Source organism: Babylonia areolata, chromosome 26, assembly GCF_041734735.1.
Source record: "Babylonia areolata isolate BAREFJ2019XMU chromosome 26, ASM4173473v1, whole genome shotgun sequence".
Taxonomy (NCBI): Eukaryota; Metazoa; Mollusca; class Gastropoda; order Neogastropoda; family Buccinidae; genus Babylonia; species Babylonia areolata.
Window position 1 is genome coordinate 22,972,345 of NC_134901.1, and position 22,763 is coordinate 22,995,107.

The window sequence follows — 22,763 nt, forward strand, 5'->3', positions numbered from 1 at the left end:
TTTCATTGTTGTCTTGCAAGTTGTTAGATAAGATGGCATTGAAGAGGTTTCTTTTGTTTTCTTGTTGTTGTGTTTTTTTTTCTTTCAATTGTGGGAACTATTTTGCTGACAACTATTTTGGCGTTTGGCAAGGTGCGAGAAATGTTCTTTGCTGATGTGATGAGGGAATTGTTTGCTGTGGTTGCGTCTTTTGCTTTGATATCATTTATTTCACAATGGATCAGGATCGCATCGGGTGACTGGTTTTCTTTTGATGTGGCGGAATCCAATTTTTGCTCCAACTCATCGGTGGTGAAAGCCTTGACACAGAGCTTTCATCCCGTAGGACTGTCCAAGTCGTTTCGGTTGTATGCCATTCAAGACGGAATCATGAAGGATTACAGCTGTTGGAAGGTCTGATTCTTTGCCAGATTGAATTGAGGAAGAAGACGGTGTTGCGTAATTTGTCTCGAGATCGTCATGTTTGTTATTTTTGACGTCATTTGCCTTACTCTCGTTCTGTTTTGTTTTTGTAATCGGTGTTTTGTTTTTCTTTGTTGGGAGTCTTTGTGACTTCGGCGGATTTTATTGTTTGTGTTTTGGACCCTGCTTTATTGCGTCTGTGTATGTCTGTTGGGTGATTTTTGTGTCTGTTTGCGTGGTTGACTTTGAGTCTGTTTGTGCGAGTGCATCACTGACCATTGTTTCTTCTCGCTCTCCACCCAGTGCCCGTGTGCCTTGCTGATGACGGACTGTCTCTTCCTGCGAAGAAATGCGCACACATAGGGAATATATAATTTCACTTATTTTTGATATTTTGTGTGTGTATGTGTGTGCATGTGCACGTTTGTGTGCGTGCGCGCGTGTTTGTTTGCATGTGTTGTGCGCAGTGCGTCTGACTGACTTGTTACCGTGAAGCGTTTTGAGTGATTTGAAAGACATACACAGCCCAAAATGTTCAGAGCCCTATTACATAATCATTTTATTATTGGTTAGTACTAAGGATTACCCAGTTGCACAAGTAAAGCCTAAATGACGTATTCTTTGAAGATTTGACGTCATCCTTGTGACGTAAATCTAAGCTGCAAAGCTGAGTGCTGGGAGAAGAAGCGGCTGACTGGTCTGTGCCGCGTAGGCTGACCAGTCAGCACTTTTGTCCTCTTCTCTGATTGAATAGAACAGGAAACCGTCCTTTCTCTTCATCCTCGCACCACGTCTTTTCCCACGGTAAGTTACATTGGGATTTAAAACGGTTGGATCACATCCCAGTCCGTCTCTGTCTCAGTCTCTCTCCCTCTGTCGCAGTCATTCTGTCTGTGTCTCAGAGTGCCTGTCTGTGCGTGTATGCACATGTCATAAGCATATACGTATGTGTCCGTGTGTTCCTGTTCATTGTTTGTCAGTGTATGTTTGTGTCAGTTCTCGGGCTTGTCTTCTTTCAACTCTGTTTTATCCCGTGATTTTTTTTTTTTTTTTTTTTTTTTTTCATTGAATTTTGCTATGAACAATAACATCCCGAGGACTGTGACCGGCAGGATGAAAGATACCGTTCATCAAGTCTGTGGACTGGCGTGCCTTTTGTCGTGTATACTTAGTATGGCCACTCATGTCGACACTTCAGCCGGGATGCCTATATATTTTTCTTGTGAACTAGATGAATTAGACCAAGAGGCATTAAAAAAAAATAATAATAAAATAAAAAAAAACTTTCTCAAATATAACAAGGAATGCCACCGACAAACTATCAAATATTCAATTTCAAAGACTGTCATTAGAGAAAAAAAAAAGGTTTCAGCCATAGAACTGTACCATAATGGAATGAACTACCTTTGCATATTAAGAGAACTAAGTGTGTCAACACCTTCGAAAATCTCCTTGAACAGGTAAAAAGTAACAGCAATTTGAAATTCCAGTGTGATGAATAATAAGGATTATTTTCATTATTACTTATTTATTTTATTATATATATACACATTATTCTTTTGAACACTACAGTTGCACTGGCGACTCCGTTTGTTTCTTTCCAGTTGAAAAAAGGGTTTTTTTGCGGGGGCGGGGTGAGGGGGGATTGAGGCGTTAGGGGGGTGCAGATAGGAATCAGTTGGCTGCTGATTTAATAGGAACTGTCTACGAGTTAAGTTCGAAACTCACGCCAGTCAACTGGATTCTGCGACGTACCATTCAAGATCAAGGTTACAGTTCTCACTGCTGACGCATTAAAATCATGTGGTCACACGCATATACGAACACACATTCGTCTAAAACAATGGCAATTAAAAAGGTTGATTAAATCAGGACCAACAGCTCACAAACGCAAGCATGCACGCTAGCACACACACTCGCGCACGCATGCATATATATACACACACAGGCTATATGCACCACGTAGATGTAATTCTGCGTTCTCGGGAATGGTTTGTTTTGTGCCTGTGACAATGCAGCCATGTGTGCGACGTTCTCTGTACCTGTCTCTCTCCTTCTCTCTCTCTCTCTCTCTCTCTCTCTCTCTCTCTCTCTTCGTCTCTCTCCGTGTGTCTGTCTGCCTGTCTCTGTTTCTCTGTCTGTCTGTCTCTCTCTCTCTTCTCTCTCTCTCTCTCTCTCTGAGTGACTGTCTGTGCTTGTGCGCATGTGTCCGTGTGTACCTGTTGATTGTGTTTGTCAGTGTATGCGTGTGTCAGTTCTCGAGTGTGTCTTCTTTCAAAGTCCGTTTTATCCCCGGCGTTAGTTTGTTCCATTGAATTTTGTTCCCCTCGTTGCCTCATCAACCACAAAACGGGCTGGGGAAACGACTACGACTGAAACAAAACCCAAAAGAAGTGGGAAAAACCTAAACTCGGTCATGAAGTACGGTGTGTGGAGCGGAAGCTACGTCATGGTGGTGGCGGAGGTGTGGATGCTGGCCTGCTGGCGTGCCACGGCCCAGGGGAAAGAATCGGCACCCACGGTGGACCGTCAGCCCCTGTGCGGGGAGGGTTATGACTACTTCGCTTCATTCATGAAGTGTGATGCCACTATGGACTACTGCTTTCATTACGACACGTACAACTGCCTCGGTGAGAGCTGGTCAGTCTGCGTGTTGGTAGTGGTGTCGGTCTTTTGTTGCTGTTGCGAACGGCGTTGGTTGACTTGATAATGTTAGGCTGTTGACGGTGGTGGCGGTAATGTTGTTGTTGCTGCGCTGGTGAATATTGATTACGCTGTTGATGGTTATGCTGTTGTTATTGTTGTTGTTGCTGCTGCTGCTGCGGTATGTGTGTGTTAACATGGGTGCCCGTGTGTGGATGCGTTTGCGTATGTGTACGTGTATAGAATGTATTCATCTTGAACTCTCGTCTTTCTCCATCTCTCTTCCGTTAGTGTGTCTCTTTGAATTTTGTGCGTCTGTGTCTCTACATCATCTACCCCCCATTCACCGTGCTCACTCAGTGGTCTTTCCCCCCACACTGCTCATCCTAAATGCCCCATTCACAGCTTCACCTTGGCTCACAGGCTCTGACATATACATATAGGTAGAGGGAGAGGAGAGAGGGAGAGAGATAGTAAAAACTATAAGATGTAACAACAGAACAATAACATCACAGGTCATCATTCATGACTTAAACTGTTGTTGTTTGGCGTTGCCAGGACCGGGCGACTGGGGCTGTGCGCACGCTCTGAACAGAAAGGCAAAGACTGTGATCGGCAAGAAGCAAGATACCGTTCATCAAGTTAGTGGACTGTCGTGCCCTTTTCTTGCATTAGTATGGCCACTCATGTCCTTCAGCTGGGACGCCTATTTATTTTCTTATGTGTAAACGTAACTCGTGAACAATGAGAATGAGAAAAGGTATATATATAGAGAGAGAGAGAGAGAGAGAGATACAGTCACAGAGAGAGAGAGAGAGTGTGTGTGTGTGTGTGTGCGCGCGCGCCCATTGTGTGAATTTATCTGCCTGTGCGAGCACATGCGCTCGCGTAGGATATCCATTAGTGAGTGTGCATGCATGCATGCATGGTTCAGTACGTGTATGTACACGCAGGCCTCTGCTGCATTTGTCTGTGTATGTGTGTGTGTGCGCGCGCGCGCGCGTGCGTCTGTGCCTTGTTCAATTCGGTATGGTTATGTCTGAGTGTTTGAATAATGCGCATGCATATCTTAACATTTCCTTTCACGCATCGTTAATTCCACACGCAGTCTGCACACACACACACACTAACACTAACACATAAACACGCACAATCACACTAACACTAACACTAACACTAGCGCACACACTAACACACATACACGAACACACTAACACACACACACATGATTGAAACTTTTAATCAACTAAGAACCCAGCATCGTATTGTGCACGACTGACAAAATGTACAGAAATGGGGACTGGGCAACAGCCGGTGCTGTGAGGGAAAGTACCAGTCCCCCATCAACATTCCTGTCCACGTGGCCAGCTGCACCTCCCACCCTGCGCCCAGCTACACCAACATCACCAAGCAGCTCTACGGCGTCTTTGAAAACAACGGTGTGCCTCTCTGTCTGTCTGTATGTGGCTGGTCTTGCCTTTTCTTAATTCGATTTTTTTTTTAATCTATTCATTTACTTATTTATTTATTTGTTCATTTATTATATATTTATTTCTTTCATTTTTTTTCTTTTTATTTAAGTAATCTTTCTTTCATTCATTCATTTATTTATTTAGTTGTTCATTTATCAACTAATTCATTCTTATATGGTCTTATTCATTCATTCTCTCATTCATGCATTTATTTATTTATCTATCTATCTATTTTTATAATGCTTTCCCCCAAGGCCTGACTAAGCGCGTTAGGTTATTATGCTGTGACCGGGGCATTTACATTCAGTTTCGCCCAGATGGCAAACTTTTCAACTTGCGGCGACTCCATGCCAGGTCCAGGGTGTTTGAGGCACTTTTGAGAGAGTTCCTCTTTGTTGATGACTGCGCGCTTGCTGCACACACCCATGAGGACATGCAGTTCATTATGGACTGGTTCTCAACCTCCTGCAGGCGCTTTGGACTCACCATCAGCCTCAGCAAGACCGAGTCCATGTGCCAACCAGCTAGCTCACAGAACGCCAGTGCCTCCTCCCCCACCTGCAATCAAGATCGATGACACAGAGATCAAGTCAGTCGACAAGTTTTGCTACCTGGGCAGCACCCTATGCAGCAACGCCGAGAACGGAACTCTTGATGCAGAAGTGACGCTGCGCATCGCCAAGGCCAGCTCCGCCTTTGGCAGACTCAACAACAGGCTGTGGAACAACAAAGGCATCAGGCTCAGCACCAAAATCAAAACCTACAGAGCTGTTGTGCTGACCACCTTGTTGTACTGCTGTGAAACATGGACGACATATCGCCGTCACATTCAACAACTCGAGCAGTTTCACCAGAGATGCCTACGAGAGATCCTCGGCATAAAGTAGCAAGACAGGGTCTCCAACCTCCAGGTCCTAGAGAGGAGCGGCCTGCCCAGCATCGAAAGCCTGCTGATCCAGTGCCAGCTACGCTGGACAGGATACGTTGTCCGCATGACAGACAGCAGGATCCCGAAGATGCTCTTGTATGGCCAGCTGTAGGAAGAGGCCACCGTGAATTTGGAAGACCCTGCAAGCGTTTCAAGGACACCTTGAAGACAAACCTCAAAGCCTGTGACATAGAAATCGCTTCCTGGGAAACTGATGCCCTTGACCGCTCTCGTTGGAGGATGCTGTGGCTCTAGTGGCACAAAGACGTTTGAAAACAAGAGAACGCTAGCCATTAATGAGAAGCGTGAGCGAAGGAAGCAGGGCTCAACTTCTGGAGACGTTTTCCCTTGCAACACCTGTGGGAAGTGCTGCGCATCCAGAATCGGCCCCTTCTCCCATATGAGGACACACTGACAGATAAGCCTGCCTGCCTACTCATCCGTCGGATCGACGGGAGATTCCATCAGGCATCTGTTTAGCAGATGTGCAGATATGGATTTGTCCGAACGCAATGACGCCTCCTTGAGCCACTGAGCTGAACTGTTGGTCCCTTTCATGATTTTTTTCTATCTTTGTCTTTGAAATCTCAGTACAGGTCTGTGTCAGCTCTGTGCATGTCTGTTTATGTCTATTCGACGCCACCTCTCTCTCTCTCTCTCTCTCTCTCTCTCTCTCTCTCTCTCTCGTTTAAGCTCCGATCTATTCTTATATCTTGTGTATCTTAGCACGACAACATTGGACAACGTGTATAACTTAACTGAGCGCTGTTAACCAAGCATGTATGACAATTGATGTGTATCATATATCATCTAGGTGTATAAATGTCAGTTAAAAGCATGTATGTTTCATGATGCGCATTATGTATTACTTAGGTGAGGGTAATCTTACTTAAAAGAAGGTATGATATATCTATGTTAGCTGAGCGTGTGTCATACAAGGCATAACGCGCTGTCTATGGTTAATTTTTGACACTCTTTCATGGCATATAAAATGAAAAACTATCTCTCCCATCTCTCTCTCTCTCTCTCTCTCTCTCTCTCTCTCTCTCTCTCTCTCTCTCTCTCATGTGTGTACGTGTGCACCTCAAATGTTTACACTATTACAGACCGGAGGTCTAACATTAAATTATTTGAGTCCATTAGTCATTTGAGTCTGTGTGTGTGTGTGTGTCTGTCTGTCTGTCTGTCTGTCTGTCTGTCTGTCTGTGGGATGTGGCAATGTCTGTTCACAGTGTCCTTTGAGTCTCTCTCTCTCTCTCTCTCTCTCTCTCTCTCTCTCTCTCTCTCTCTCTTTCTTCCTTGTGTGTGCATGTGAACCTCAAATGTTTAAAGGCCTGAGGTTCTAACATTAAATTCTTTGAGTCCATTAGTCCTTTGAGTCTCTCTCTCTCTCTCCCTCCCTCTCTCTCTCTCTCTCTCTCTCTCTCTCTCTCTCTCTCTCTCTCTCTCTCTGGGGTGTGGAAATGTCCGTTCACAGTGTATGATCATCGAAGTCATGGTACATGTACTTTTTGCATTGTTAACATTGTAGTAAGGCTCATAGAGCTTCTTGTTTAATAATAGTAACACGATGTAAAAGGATCGATTGCCACGTAAAAAAAAAAAAATAATAATAACATCTCGTGCTCTGCCGCCAATGCAGGCAATTATCCCGAATTCAGAGTTGACCCTTATGACTACGACGACCCAATGCTACTGATGAATGTTCCGTTCACGTGCGCGGTGCCCGGTTCTTCGCTGTACGTGCTGTCTTCAGTGAAAATCCATGTCGGCATAGCGGGCAGGCGGGGCTCCGAACACAGTCTAAAGAACCAAGCTTTTGATGGCGAGGTATGAAACGTGTATGAAAGCATTGTGTGTGTGCGTGCGCGTGCGTGTGTGTGTGTGTGTGTGTGTGTGTGTGTGTGTGTTAGTCCGCAAGGCCGAGGGGGTTGCTGTGCACCCACCCCCAGCCTCCATCACCCCCGGGAATGATGTAGATTTGTCTTAAATTGTTCTTTGGGGTCTGCTGAACTCATTTTTACATGTTCCCAAGAAAAAAAAATGGGACGCACTCAGAGTTACTGCCCTTGGCACAAGGGTACCCTCTCGCGCCCCGGTCAAATTAAGACAAGCTCAACTTCAAACCCCCACAAATCATATTAAATAAATAAATAAAATCACCATATATTGTATGTTTTCTTTTTCATTCATTCCCAAATAAGGCTTGTATTGGCCTACTATCAAATCTTCGACGAGTTAACGTAAAACTGCCCTGTAGTTTTATTCCATCACTTCAATATCATTCTTTTCGAATCATCTTTATACAGAGATCTGCAGGGATCTTCTAGGAATTATTTCGATACGTTTGGTTGACCATTTGACCATTTGGGGAGCCACACTGGTCGAGTTGCTTCCACTACCTAAAACCAGTCTGCTTTATTCGTGTGAGTGTTAGGGGAAGGTGGTAGGCGCTCGGTGGGTAAACTTCATTATAAATATTGAAGAATCGACCGGAGAGCCTTTGGTCTGTATTTCTAATGCAAACGGCTGCAGTTTCAGTTAGGGAAGCGTCAGTCAAAATATATTTAGACGGTGACTGCTGGAACCTGCAGACTTCCTGTAGCACATGGACATATCTGCAAGTCTATAAGGACCTAAGCCCATAGCATAGGAGATTGCTATAAAACGCTTCAGAATAAACAAAGAAAATCACTTTGATGATGAAATTGTTCAAAAGCAGCCCAAAACAGGCATTCCTCCGGGACATCGGAGAAATCATTTTGCAAGCAAGAGTGCATTTTCTTTCAGCAGAGAAGCACAAAAGAAAACTTGTTATAAAAACTGGACATAGGGCATCAGGACTTGCAAAATGCTTTCTCCAATGTCTCGGAGGAATGTCTAAACGTTTTTGGCTGCTGTTGGAACAATTTCATCATCAAAGATGGGTTTTTTTGTTAATTCTTAAGCGTTTTATAGCAATCTCCATGCTGTGGGCTTAGATCATACAATTTGTAGACATGTCCATGCGATACAGGAAGTCTGCAGGTTCCAGCAGTCACCATCTAACTATATCTTGACGTTTTTCCAACTGAAACTGCAGCCGTTTTTATTAGAAATACAGACCAAAGGCTCTCCAGTTGATTCTTCAACATTTGTAATGAAGTCTGGGAGTTCCTCAACCTTTGATGGGAGATTGTTTCATATTTGCTCTTTCTTGACGCCGTCTCTACTCTATTCTTTTACCATAACCAGGCTCACTTTAACAGGTACACAGGATAAATGTACATGTGAAATCATGATACCAAAAATTGTCCACTAGTTAATCATCAACAGCAAACAAGAGCAAATTTGAAATTATCGCCCCCCTAAACTTACATTCTTGAAATTTTTGCTGTTTGAAGATAGGAGACTCAGACAAAATTTTGTGACATCAAAAAACATCAGGTTGGCTCCACGATGGCCTCACAGTTACCCCCAAGATGCTAAATCGTGTGGCTTCATGTGGGAAACAATTGTGAAATCATCACACAGAGCACTCGAAATACGTTTAAAACCAGTCTGCTTTATTCTTTTGAGTGTTAGGGGGGAGGTGGTAGGTGCTCGGTTGGTAAACTTCATTTTCCTGGCTAATATCGCTTATTTGCACGATATATACAATGTATTTTGAACAAAAATCCTTCAGAATAATATTTATTATATTTTGAAGAAGGGGAACATGACATATGTAAATGTTAGCCATAGAAACCACACGATTTTGCGACTCGAAGGCGATTCCTGGCAAAATAACATTTTGGGGGTAGGGGAAGTAACTCGACCAGTGTGACTCCCCAAATGGTCAAATATTCATCCAAGTGTATCGAAATGATTCCTAGAAGATCCCTGCAGGTCTCTGTATAAAAATGATTTCGAAAAGAATGATACTGAAGTGATGAAATAAAACTACAGGACAATTTTAAGGCATTTCGTCGAAGATTTGATAGTAGGCCAATACAAGCCTTATTTGTGAATGAATGAATGAAGATATTTCCGTTCTAAATATTTGTTCATATAGAAAAGACCGAACTGAAAAAGAAAACATATAATATGCGGTGATTAGATTTGTGTAAATATGATTTATGGGGGTTTGAAGTTGAGCTTGTTTTAATTTCATTGACCGGGGCGCGAGAGGGTACCCTTGTGCCAAGGGCAGTAACTCTGAATGCGTCCCTTTTTTTTTCTTTTTTTTTTTTTACTTGAAAACATGTAAAAATGAGTTCAGCAGACCCCGAAGAAGAATTTAAGACTAGCCTACATCATTCCTGGGAGGTGGGGGGTGGTCAGGGGGGTCGGGGTGCACGGTAACCCTCTCGGCCTTGCTGACTGTGTGTGTGTTTGTGTGCGTGTGTGTGAAGAGTTTGGGAACAGAGAATATTTCGACGTACTATTTTTTGTTGATTAGAATACGAGAACATTCACATATACTCGTGAATTTTTTCTTTGTTTTCACACACACACACACACACACACACACACACACACACACACACACACACACACACACTCACTCACTCACTCACTCACTCACTCACACACACACACACACACACACACACACACACACACACACTAACATTACATTACCAGACCAGCAAGCCCGAAACTTAGATATGTCCACTCTCTGGTGTGCAAGAACAACAGACGGTTTGTCACAGACATTATCCTTAATTGAAAAAAACACAAAAAACACCTAATCTTACAAAGTCTTCTTTTGTTGTGTTGATAGCTTCAGCTGGTGCACGTGCGACGTGATTTTTGGAAGCCTTCCAAGGTGGGCGAACATCCCTCCAAAATCAACATGCGCTGTGCATCCCAGACACCACTGGGCATCACCATCATCGCCATCTTTTTGTCGGTGACTAAGTGTCTCTCCTTCACCGTTGCTACCATACCGGGCACTAGACTGCATTGCAGAAGCGATTTATGCAGTGTTAAGATAAACAAAAAAAATCGAACATCATATCCAGGCACGATACAAACCACTGAAACATAATCATTTTAATTAAAAACAACAACAGCAATAACGAAAAAACAATAATACTGATGCTCAATTTGGGTAGCAAAGGATAACATCCGGCTGGATTAACATCTGGCTGGATTACAACCAAACTGATGAAGTATGGGCTATGTCTGTCCACCTACATCAGTCCGGTTGGTCTAAACTGGTCTCTCAATAGCATGTCACAAGCCAGATCAGGAACAAGTAGACTAGATCCAAAGTAACACTAAGTTCCAACTGAACCAGGAAGTGGTGTGTTCCATTGGCGGTCTCGGCAGCATTACGTTTGTTTAGCGTCAGGGGTTTTCCCTACAAGTGTCGGAATTAGCGGAGACATAAGAAAATACTTTTAATCAACGTTATGCAAAAGTTAGCGCTAATGACATCGCTGATCTAGACCACCTGTTGGAACTGTGCTGGTTGGATCTGGTTCTGTTGTTCCTAATCTGGTTGGACGTGTAGGCTAATTGTGAGACCTAGTCCAGCTGGACTTATCTAAGGGGACATTTTCCACACTCCACACAGCCCGGATCTTTCCAATAGTTGACCCATTTAGACCATTGTTGTGCAGCTTTTTTGTTGTTGTTCTTGCTTTTTTTCGTTCTTTTTTTAGGTTTATGTTTCAGTGATTTGTATTGTTCTTGAACATGAAGTGCGTGGTCAATTTTACGTTATTTCTAAGTTAGTGGTAGTCTGCTTGAATGAAAGGGGAAGGTTGAGAGAGAGAGAGAGAGTGTGTGTGTGTGTGTGCGTAAAGCACATATTATATACAATTATAGCATTTTAACTAGTGTTGCCTCCAGCAGTATCGTTGAATAAAGAGAGTGTTTGTTGCTTCAGCATGTCCGTTCTCCCTTGAAATCGGTTTGCCGTCACACGCACATCCGATGACTCTGTCATCACTTTATGTAGTTGGTGGTTTGATTTGATGCAGATTTCTGAAGGAGAAACGAACACTGAACTGAACGCCTTTCTCTCAGAATACCATCTCAAAATTATCAGTCAGTCTACAAGTAAGTGAAGTCAAAGAGAGCTGATATTCGTTAATATTTCTTTTAAATATCGTCTTTCAGTTTTCAGTTTTATCAGATTTTTAACATATTATTTCGGTTTTAGCAAGTCGATTTATTTGTTGTTGTTTTTTTCCATTGTTAGAGACCTGTGTTTGGTTTTGATTTTTTTTTTTTTTTTTTTTTCGTTATTACTCGATTTATTTTTCATTTTTTTAGATAAGATGCTAATTTCACCAAATTGATGTTTTTTCCCATCTTTTATTTCATCTTTGTTTATTTTGTATTTCTTTGTCTTTTTCTTCATCCTCTTGCTCATTTCTTCTCATCTTTCCCCTTTTCATTTACATTTTGTTCTTCTCTTCTTTCTATTTGTACCTTTTCTTTTTGTTTTGTTTTCTTTCGTTTAATGAATCACAAACATTGGTATATGACAGAAGAACCAGGTGAAAATTCATGTCCAGTTTGTAAAGCCATTAAACAAAATCAGTAATGTACAACAATACTGATTATGTGGGTCGATATATATTTTTTCTGAAATATTTTATTTTGATATTTCATGTCCACGTCCATTTTGTTTATATGTTATCACCTTTGACCGAAAGCCTTTCATATATAAAACAGTTGTTCTTATTCTTGTTTTCTCTCTCTCTCTCTCTCTCTCTCTCTCTCTCTCTCTCTCTCTCTCTCTCTCTCTCTCGTCTTTGAATTATCTGATGCAACAACTTTTTCACATGGGTTAGTTTCATTTTCAAGCATTATTTCAAGCACGTTGGCGCACGGACACATACGCGCGCGCACACACACACACACACACACACACACACACACACACACACACACACACACACACACACACACACAAATACACACACACACTGAAATTACATGTGCATCCAAAGGCTCAACACACACGACACTCACCAACCCGACGCACTTATGAATAGGGGAAAGTATGAACCATAAAATTTAAATGTAAAGTAAATAAAACACACGTACGCTCACGCGCACACACACACACACACACACACACACACACACACACACACAAATACACACACACACTGAAATTACATGTGCATCCAAAGGCTTAACACACACGACACTCGCCAACCCGACGCACTTATGAATAGGGGAAATATGAACCATAAAATCTAAACGTAAAGTAAATAAAACACACGTACGCTCACGCGCGCACACACACACACACACACACACACACACACACACACACACACACACACACACGCACGCACACACAAACACACGCACTCTCTTTCTCTCTCTCTCTTTCTCTCTCTCTCTCTCATGGACTTTTTTGTTTGGGTTTTTTTATGTTCAGGGCTGGGTGGAAAAAAAGCATGTGTACTTGCTTATCTCATTACCCTGGTGAAATAAAATAAAGTAAGATAAAGTTTCGTCTCTCTCTCTCTCTCTCTCTCTCTCTCTCTCTCTCTCTCTCTCTCTCTCTCTTTCTCATAAGGAATTGTCATACCACCTGTTGTCAGTCGCATTCGACCATCTTGTGCCATTGATCACCGGGTGAGAACCGGTATTTTTACATGGACCTTTGATCTGGCTGTTGTACAAAAAAGCAGCAAGCTTCACCAGATGTTTTAAGTATCGACTGAGGCTGGTTTGTTTGTAGGCGAACCCTGACCTTTTCCCTTGCGTCTTTGGCACTGATATTGTTACTACTGTGTGGTGACGTGGAGTCAAACCCGGGTCCTGTGGACTCCAGTTTCCCTTCCTATCCTCGGCAGCAGATGATGGAGCGTTGTTTTCCGCAGCAACCTATGGCACGCGATGAGAAGCTAGACAGAATTCTCTTTATGAACATGAACTTTGAGCACTGCTTCCAGACACTAGAGCAAAACCTGACAACGAACTGCCAGCAGATTTTCGCCAGCAGTTACAGGGCATGGAAGGCTCCATCAGACGTAATGCAGACCAGCTGAACAACATGAGGATGAAGCAAGACAACCTGCAGACCAGACTGAAGATGTTGGAGGATACAGTCGAGCGACGCGAGCAGTTGGAGGTCTTCTGTTTCATAGACTGAAAGTAGTCGACGAAGCAAGTACTTTGCATGACGTTGTTGTGCGGCTGCTCAACCATCACTATCCACAGAAGAAGTGTGGCAGAGACATTGAAAGTGTTCATCGGCATGGGAAGCAAATTGTTTCATCGAACTACCGTCCAGCGTTTGTCAAGTTCGTTAGGCAGTCTGACCTTATGCTGGTCCTACGAGATAAGGATGGCAGAGAGTTGATGCGGAACAGCGAATGTGCGCGTGTCGCCGCTGACCTGACGGAGCACCAGAGGGACACTATTGCAAATCACAGACGTGAAGGAAGATGTGCTTTCAACTTCAACGGGAGGCTGGTTGTGCAGGATTCTCACACTGAAGCCCACCGTCTTCATTCAACCCGCGATCAACACAGGGGTCAGCACTACGTCACTGGTGACCATAGTGATAGCAACCGGAGGCCTCAGCGTGAAGCTCTGCGTTATGTGGATGGTAAGCAGCAGCAAGAACAGCACGTGGTGTCACTAACCTGACCCAGTCAGTCCGCAATGGGAGGCAGGCTGAAGCACATAGGACGGGCGAGACAGCAACAGCAACTGCCGCAGTGCCAGTGTCAACTGAACTGACCGAAGTTGCTGAAGCTATCAGTGACGACAACCCGGAGAATATCCCCGATTCCCAGTCAGTCGCTGAATCTGATGACGTCGCAGCTTAAGGTGGGCCAAGCACTGACCGTGTCCGTGAGAAACACGATGATCCTCTGTATCAAACGGACTGCTGGAGAAAGGGGAGTGACTCAGAAACGGGTGGCAGGCAGGATCCAGGCAACACTCTGAGGGTTCAGAGGCCGGCCGGGTTCGGACGAGGCTCACCACCCGCGACACCGATCCAGGATGTACCTCCCCCGGGTTTCAGCATGGGTAACCGTGGTCACAGAAGAGGACGTGGTCGCCGAAGCCCCAGTGACCATGAGGCATCGCGAGTGGGGCAGGACTCGCCACGGATGACCCGGTTACAGTCCTTTGCCAGGCAGAGCAAGATAACGGACAAGTGGACCAGATCAAGCACTGCTGTCAATAACATTCCAAGTGAACCCACAGTGAACAGTACAATCAGTAATGTAGAAAGCTGAGAGTGAGGCCAAAGCCCAGAAACAGATCATTTTTGTGATAATGATTTTGAGGTGAGTAATATTAAGGCGAATGAATGCTCTCTGAAGTCTCTTTCTTCAGTATCCTTTTGTACCCTTTATGTAGAAGGTTTGTGGTCAATGTTAAATGAATTAGACATTGCATCTTGGATAGGCAAATACCATTTTGCATTACTGGTTGAAACATTTACTGATTCATTCACCAAAACTCTATTCCCTACCCATGATATTTTTGTTTGCCCCGGAGTGAAAGTCTCAGACAGTATGCATGGTCGTCTGTGTGGTGACATAGTAGTTCTGATCAGAGATTTGAGTAAATACGTAGAGAAAGTGCCTCCAGAGTTAGACAACATTATTGCTCTAAAAATTTCAAGCACATTGTTTTGTCTGGAGAAGGACTGTGTATTAACTGGTGCGTACTTACCACCTGAGAAGTCAAAATGTTACGAAGATACTGATATTTATAATGGTGTAACGATGCTGGAAGACTGCATGCTGGATATTAATAGCTGTTATGGTGAGGTACCCATTATCGTGTGTGGCGACCTTAATTCAAGAACCGCTTCCAGGAATCCATATATCCAGTGATCCCATTGATGACATATTTGACATCGACAATACGAATGAATGTGTTGATGACGACGTTGGTTACAATGCGAGGTTATCAAAGGATGACGTAATTAATCCATTTGGAAGATACTTGCTAAATGTTTGTGATAAATTCCGCTTGTCCATTGTCAGTGGCCTTAAACAATTCAATTTTTCGAGTGAATTTACATATGTGTCCTCAAATGGTTGCAGTGTGATCGATGTTTTGTCATAATGACTACCAAGTTAAACCGATCTCTCAGTCAAAGAAGACTACTCACTTGCGTAGCTTTCGTCGTCATTTCTCATTGTTTGCTAAGTGTAGCAGTTCAAACTTTTACCTATGGTTGAATCCAAGCACGCAGCTGTCGAGTTGTGACTTTCATGTGCTCAGTTCCAGACTGATGCTGCTTCTTACAATCAGTCATCTTTTTTTCTTTTTCCAAATATTAATGGGACCCTGAGAAAAGTGATTTATATTGTGATATTATGTGTTCAGACCATATCGCTGCTCTTACTGGTGAAGCTTCACACTATATTGAATGTGATATTGATCTTGCTCTTGCAAAATTTAATGAATGTTTTGAAGTTGCTGGTGAATGTATGTTGAAAACTGTTTTTATCGAGGCTGATAAGAGACGAGTTTGGAATGACTTGGAATGCAGGCAGAGTAGAACAGTATCAAGACAACATTTGAGAAAGTTGAACAGATCAAACAGAGAAGTCAGACTGAATTACATACAAAAAATACGTGAATACAGGGAGTTACTAAGACGAAAGAAACGGAATTATAAAGTCAATTTTATTCATGATTTTACGAAACAATTTGAATGACTCAAAGAAATTTTGGAACACCATTCGTTCAGTCAGAACGCGCTCATCTTGTCAGTCCAGTATTTCAAAGGAGCAGTGGTTTAACCATTTCAAAGCTGTGTTTAGTTCTGACTCCCTTGATGTAAATGAACCCATTACTGAACCTGCTGTAATGTATGTTAACGCACCATCTCATGATTTGCTGAACTGTAGTATCTCCGAGTCTGAAATACGGATTGCGATCAGAGCTCGGAAAAGCAATAAAGCGGCAGGTCCTGATGGCATCATTGGCGAATTTTACAAAAACAATGTAGACTGCATTGTGCATTTCCTTGTTAAATACTTCAATTACATATTTGACAATGGTTTGTTTCCTCCTCAAGAATAGTTTCTTGCAGTCATGCAGCCCCTACACAAAAAGGGCGACGCAAGTAATCCAGATAATTTTCGAGGCATTTCACTTTTGAATATACGTAGCAAGATATACAGTTTTGTTCTGAACAAGCGTATCAGTAATTGGATTGATGTGCATGGTCTGATTGGGGAAGAGCAGGCGGGGTTTAGAGCAGAACACAGTTCAACTGACCACGTGTTTACATTTTATGCAGTGGTACAAAAGCAGTTACTTAGACGCAGAAAACTATATGTCGCATCTATTGATTTTAAAAAAGCTATTGACAGTGTTTCGAGGAGTAAATTATGGGTGATTAAAAAAAAAATGATTTAAAAGGTCCGCGGTAAAATACTGCAGGCTCTGAAAAGTATGTACGAAATAGTTAGAGCAAAAGTACGAGTTGGTGGTGACTTCACAGACAGTTTTATGTGTCCTCGTGGCCTCATATAAGGTGAAGTATGTTCTCCATTACGTTTTTTCTTTATTTATTAATGAATTGACCTCAGATGTGCTTGCGGGTGGCATGCATGGCATCCAGCTTTCTCCTGATTTTGTCCAGCTCTTGATCTTACTTTTTGCTGATAATGTAGCTCTACTATCTAATAGCCCAGTCGGTCTTCAAACTCAGCTGAATATATTGTGTGACACAGCAAAGCGACTTGATAAATCTAATGTGGTAATGTTTACCTTGTGCGAACGAAAGATGGTTCTGTGGAAATGATCGTTTGAAAACTGTAAGTACTTAAGAACGTTTGTATTTTTTGTCAATCCGGAATAGTTTTACAGCAACATTAGAAAATCTTGCAAGTCGTGTCCAGAAAAGGAGTCGTTGCTATCATAAGAACACCTTGGGCGATTGGAGAACATTCCTATGGTAACTTTTTTTATGTTTGACTGTCAGATACAACCTGTGTTGACGTATGGTGCTGAAATACGGGGAATTACAAAAAATCTAGAATTAATCGAAGATGTACATCTTTTCGCTTTAAAAAAAGTTTAGGCGTACAATCAAAAGCTCCTATAGACATTTGGTTTATGGTGAAACTGGTAGTTTTTCCACTCAATATGATGACTTATGTTAAATATTAAGTTTTGGTTATGTCTAGTAAAATTAAACAATGATCGGTTCCCCAAGAAAGCATACAATATGTTACTACATCTGCAAACACAAACATTATGTCACATGGTAGTATTATAATTGTTTTGTACATGTACGGCTTTGGTTATGTATTGGAGGCACAAGGTATTGGAAATGAATGTTTGTTTATTCGTTGTTTTTTAGTAACGTTTAATTGATTGCGCAAAGCAAAGTTGGCATTCTTCACTGCTGTCAAATGAATTCTATAGTGTGTATACTGTTTACAACAGATCACTTACATCTCAGTACTTACTGGTCGTGAAAAACTTTTTTGTATGTGGTCTATTTTCACGATTTCGAATCGGTATGTCAGATTTAAATTGTCGCTTTTTACAGTATAACCCTATTCCTAGTGATAAGAGAATATGTACTTTTTGTCACACAGCCCCTGAAACAGAATATCACTTTCTTTTGGTTTGTCCATTTTATCAGACTCTTAAGAGAAGAACATTTACCTGCTAAATATTACAGAAACCCAACCTTGTTCAAATTTGCCGATTTGATGTCCTGTGTGTCGGAATGCTTAGTTGCGAAGTTGTTTTTTGTATGCAAAGCTTTTGGTGGGAGAGCAGAGCTTTTGAAATTGGACACGAGTGGATGAGTGTGGGTATGCATTTTGTTGCACTGTGGTGTATCAATCAACTTTTTTTCTTTTTTTATCGATTCTTGCATTTTGTAACTGATTTTTGTAAGTTTTGTCAGCTTGTCAGCTTCATTTTTTGCATTTCACTTTATCCAGATGTGTGTCGCTGGACCTGTGTGTTAGGCGCGCGAGCGTGTGTGTGGGCGTGTTTAATGCACGTGCATGTGTTTGAGGGAGGGGAGAGGAGGGAGAGAGAGAGATAATGTATGTATGTATGTGTAAATGTGTGTGAGAGAGAGAGAGAGAGAGAGAGAGTCACGTGCGCATTGATATACTGTTCACACTATTTAATTCATTTTTGACTCACTTGTGTAAACAAAGTGAGTCTGTTTTAACCCGGTGTTCTGTTGTCTGTGAGTGTGTGTGTGTCTGTGTGTCCATGGTAAACTTTAGCATTGCCATTTTCTCTGCAAATAGTTTGTCAGTTGACACCACATTTGGCATAAAAATAGGAAAATTTCAGTTCCTTCCAATCATCTTGTTTGAAACAATATTGCAACTCTAGGATGGGCACCAAAAGAAATTTTAAAAGAAGCCAAATTATATGCAAACTGAATTTACTGTTGTTGGTTTTTTTTCTCTAAATTTGGCACTTTGATCTGATATTCTGACACAACAACAAGAGCAGTCATTTTTATCATTTTTTTGTTCAAAACAGGAACTTCTTTTGCTAAGCATGGGAGTTATATTTATTTTGCATGTCTTTGGTGCAGATAGTAAAACAGGGAAATTAATCTGTAATTAATATTAGGGGGCTTAATTTGCTTTAAACTGATCTTTCTCATCTTAAACATTACATTTTGAAATTATACTCAATTCATAAAAAGCTTGTGTTTTTTACTCTCATTGTACAGGGCTTTCACTATGTTCATTCGCCTAAGTGGTCTTTTTCGGAAAATACTAAAATCAATAGGACGAGTGGACTTAAAAGATCTATTGGCTGAGTCCTGAAGGTCATGGGCAAAAATCAATTGTGTACACATATTTATACATATTCAAAGCGCGTGCTCATATTCTTCGCGAACGCGAACGACGCCATTTTGTTTCAAGTTGTTGACCTGCCCGTTCAATCCTATATTCAATAGACATTACACGATAACATGTGATGGAAAGTTGGAGAATGGGACCGTTAAATATTTATTCAGAGAGAGATTTGTGAACACCTCATCACTTACTGGATTATGCCCCAAACTGCCATAAAAATATCCACAGAATCAGTCGGAATTCACAGTTAAAAATAGTAAATCATGAGACTTAATACCCTCGAATTGATGAAACGTAAAAATATCCAGTCTTGACTTTTCTCAAAATGAAGTCCTTTTCACTTCATACGACGTTTAGAAGTACTTGTACTTGGCTCTACATGTTATTAGTTTAACAAAATACTCCATTTTCATATTAACCTTAAAACTATAAAACTAGAATAAACATAAAAGAGAAATTGAATCGAACATGTCAACCGGGTGTAACTAAACTTGTACATCTATCTAGATCCACAGAAAACGGCTAAATGTTGCAGTGTGATAGCGGCGATCGCCACGTCTCCTTTACCGCGGACTTTAAAAGAATTTTTAATTGCCTTCAAAGATTTTTTTAATGCCCAAGATACACCAGAATAATATGATTTAAACAGCGTACTCACTGCGAATACCGCAATCAATTTATCGCCCTTTAAAAACACATGTTTAAATATTATATTTTTGAACGTCAGTTAAGGAGCCACGATAGTGTAATGGGTAAGACAGTTTCTTGTCACACGAACACGTGGGGTTCGAATCTGCCGTTAGGACTTTTTTTTCCTTCTTTTTCTTTTAACCCGAAGCTTTATAATAACAAATACAGAACACATTTCAACGTTTATATTTTTTAAAGTGTATCACAAGTGAGTCTTGAAGGCCTTGACTCTCGTGTAATATTTTTGTTAGTGGCCCACTCCTTTGTTATGGGCCAGACGCCTTACAAATAAACCATTGTCTTGCCTTGTCTTTCCCTCATACACACACACACACACACACACACACACACACACACACACACACACACTCCCTACCCCGACCACTCTCACCCATACACACATACACACACTCCCCCACCACATCACCCCACCCACCCCTCCTTTTTCTATTCTTTCTTACCTACGAAAGACTTGAAACTCAGTTTTCATCACCCAGGGATCTGCCCCTTCAAAAGGCTGTGCAAACCGCGGAAGCCCAAGCCGCAAACTGACGACGACGCAATGGAACACTACATGGGCGGTTTCCACTTCTGCCCAGGCCCCAAGGTCTTAAAGCAGTGGACCGGGATCGCCTTCCTTCGGAAGAAGTTCCAGAAAGACAACGGTGGTGGGAAACACCGGAGCTACTTTATCTTGGCCAAACAGAACAAAAAAAGCATCAACACTGTCGACCCTGAGGACATCTACCTGCGAAAAAGGAAAAGGCGACATCAACAGCGCAGCAAAGATGCAGGAAAGTGCAGTTCTGTACTCGGCAGTTTTGCGCGTGAATTAGGCATATATATATATATATAGAGAGAGAGAGAGAGAGATAACTATGTATGTGTATATGTATATATATATATTAGGTGTGAGGATGGAAAGGTGTGAATCAGTTCAATAATGATAATAACAATGACAATTGTGATAATTGCAATGTATGTATGATAGTCAGTCGTGTCTGACTGACCATCAGAATAGCAATGGAGGCGGCTGTTGTTCCGACTAGACTTATCTGGGCTAGAATTTGGTGTTAGTCGAGAGTGTCTTACCAAAGTAGCATCCCCACTTTCTCGGCCAAAATGGTTTTAGACAGCCGGCGTTGTGATGCCCCCTACACCCCCCAAAGGCCAACTAGCCCCCAAGGCTGCAGCACTCAGAACTAGTGCAATCTTGCCTCCTGGTTTGAGAGCCGTAGTCCTGCACATTAGACTAGGCTGTAAATGACGACCCATTGCAATGTAGAAACCATTAATATACAGCTCTCACTTTGGTGTTGGCCCAGCTGTTAGTTTATGTCAGTCTCAGATATAAGCCGAGCGTTGTGCCGAAAATAACATGGGACATATGAAAGGGAAAGAGACTGAATGACGATGTTCTGCGGGAAGATACTGAACAGGACATGCATGCTGGCCTATGCGTGTGTGCGCGATTTCATGTTGTTACTTGTTCTTATTGGTGGGCTTACATGGTGATTTCAGTAATGTCAAGTGAGAAGTGCGGAGAGAAAAATGAACCTGTTTCCACCTTTTGCTGATGCTGACTGTGATGCCGTCAGTGTGTGGTACAGAGTACCGACAGCAGTGACGGGTTGTGGCAAATCATGACATTGACGATGATGATTAGTATTATGACGATGATTGCAGTGGTTGTGGTCATGGTCATGATGATGATGATTTAATGATGGCAGTGTGCTGGTAATAACTTTCATGATTTGATAGATATGATGGTGTGATAATGGTGATTATATCAATGGCAGTTTTAAGAGGCGGTTGAAATAACCGGGCGCGATAGCCCAGTGGTTAAAGCGTTGGACTTTCAATCTGAGAGTCTCGGGTTCGAATATCGGTAACGGCGCCTGGTGGTCAGCAGACCTGCTAGTGTCTGAACCCCCTTCGTGTGTTTTCGCACGCAGAAGATCCTGTAATCCATGTCGGCGTTCGGTGGGTTATGGAAACAAGAACATACCCAGCATACCCCCCACCCCCCACTCCGAAAGCGGAGTGCGGCTGCTTACATGGCGGGGTGAATAAACGAAACGGTCATAAACATAAAGTGTTACATGTCTGTCTGAGTGTGTGTGCGTGCCTGAAATCTGTTTGAATGACACAAGAAATTAATAATAAGCGCACAATGGCAGCCGTCGGTTGGCTCTACCCAGGTAGGCAGCCTATTGTGCAAATGACCCGGTGTTTGTAAAGCACTTAGAGCTCGGTCTCCGACCGAGGATAGGCGCTATATAAGTATCCATATCATTCATTCATTCATAACGATGACTACATTGACGATGATACTGACGACGGTGGTGACAGGAGGAGCCGGCGGGAAGAGTGGACGGGTGAAGAGGTTCTCCGACAGAAGACGTACTCGTTGTTTCTGCCGACGTCGCAGATTCATAGAGCTCTTCCTGTGGTCTGCTGCCAAAGGGGATGAAATGCAGTGCAGGTGCCTAGGCTACACACACACACACACACACACACACGCACGCACGCACACGTGGTGTACATCATGTACGTGTTCTTGATAATTTTCGATGAAAATAAAAATAGATTCAGAACCAAATATTTTGTTCTCTCTCTCTCTCTCTCTCTCTCTCTACTTGGTCACTACGGAAAAATTATAAAAAGAATTTTAGTTCGTACATACTGTGTTCAAAGTAAAGTTACTACATAGTTTGTAAATGAACTGTTGATCACCCACTCCATCTTCTCCCATCCCTTGCCCGCTACCCTGATGTGAATGTATACCTATGGCCGAAGCACATTAAACTCTCTCTCTCTCTCTCTCTCTCTCTCTGTTGACATAATCAATGTTACTATCAT

At 42.3% G+C, this 22,763-nt stretch overlaps 1 protein-coding gene across 1 annotated transcript in view; it reads left to right on the forward strand.

Annotated features, from left to right (window-relative positions):
- Window positions 1-2,818: 2,818 nt before the first annotated feature.
- LOC143300271 (putative carbonic anhydrase 1) overlaps window positions 2,819-22,763 on the forward strand; it is a 28,156-nt gene continuing 8,211 nt past the window's right edge. The window contains exons 1-8 of the mRNA XM_076613866.1: window positions 2,819-3,032; window positions 3,604-3,686; window positions 4,337-4,484; window positions 7,088-7,275; window positions 10,190-10,318; window positions 11,397-11,475; window positions 20,399-20,728; window positions 22,254-22,386. Of these exons, the coding sequence (XP_076469981.1) occupies window positions 2,819-3,032; window positions 3,604-3,686; window positions 4,337-4,484; window positions 7,088-7,275; window positions 10,190-10,318; window positions 11,397-11,475; window positions 20,399-20,728; window positions 22,254-22,386 (1,304 nt within the window). The remainder of the gene's footprint in view (window positions 3,033-3,603; window positions 3,687-4,336; window positions 4,485-7,087; window positions 7,276-10,189; window positions 10,319-11,396; window positions 11,476-20,398; window positions 20,729-22,253; window positions 22,387-22,763) is intronic.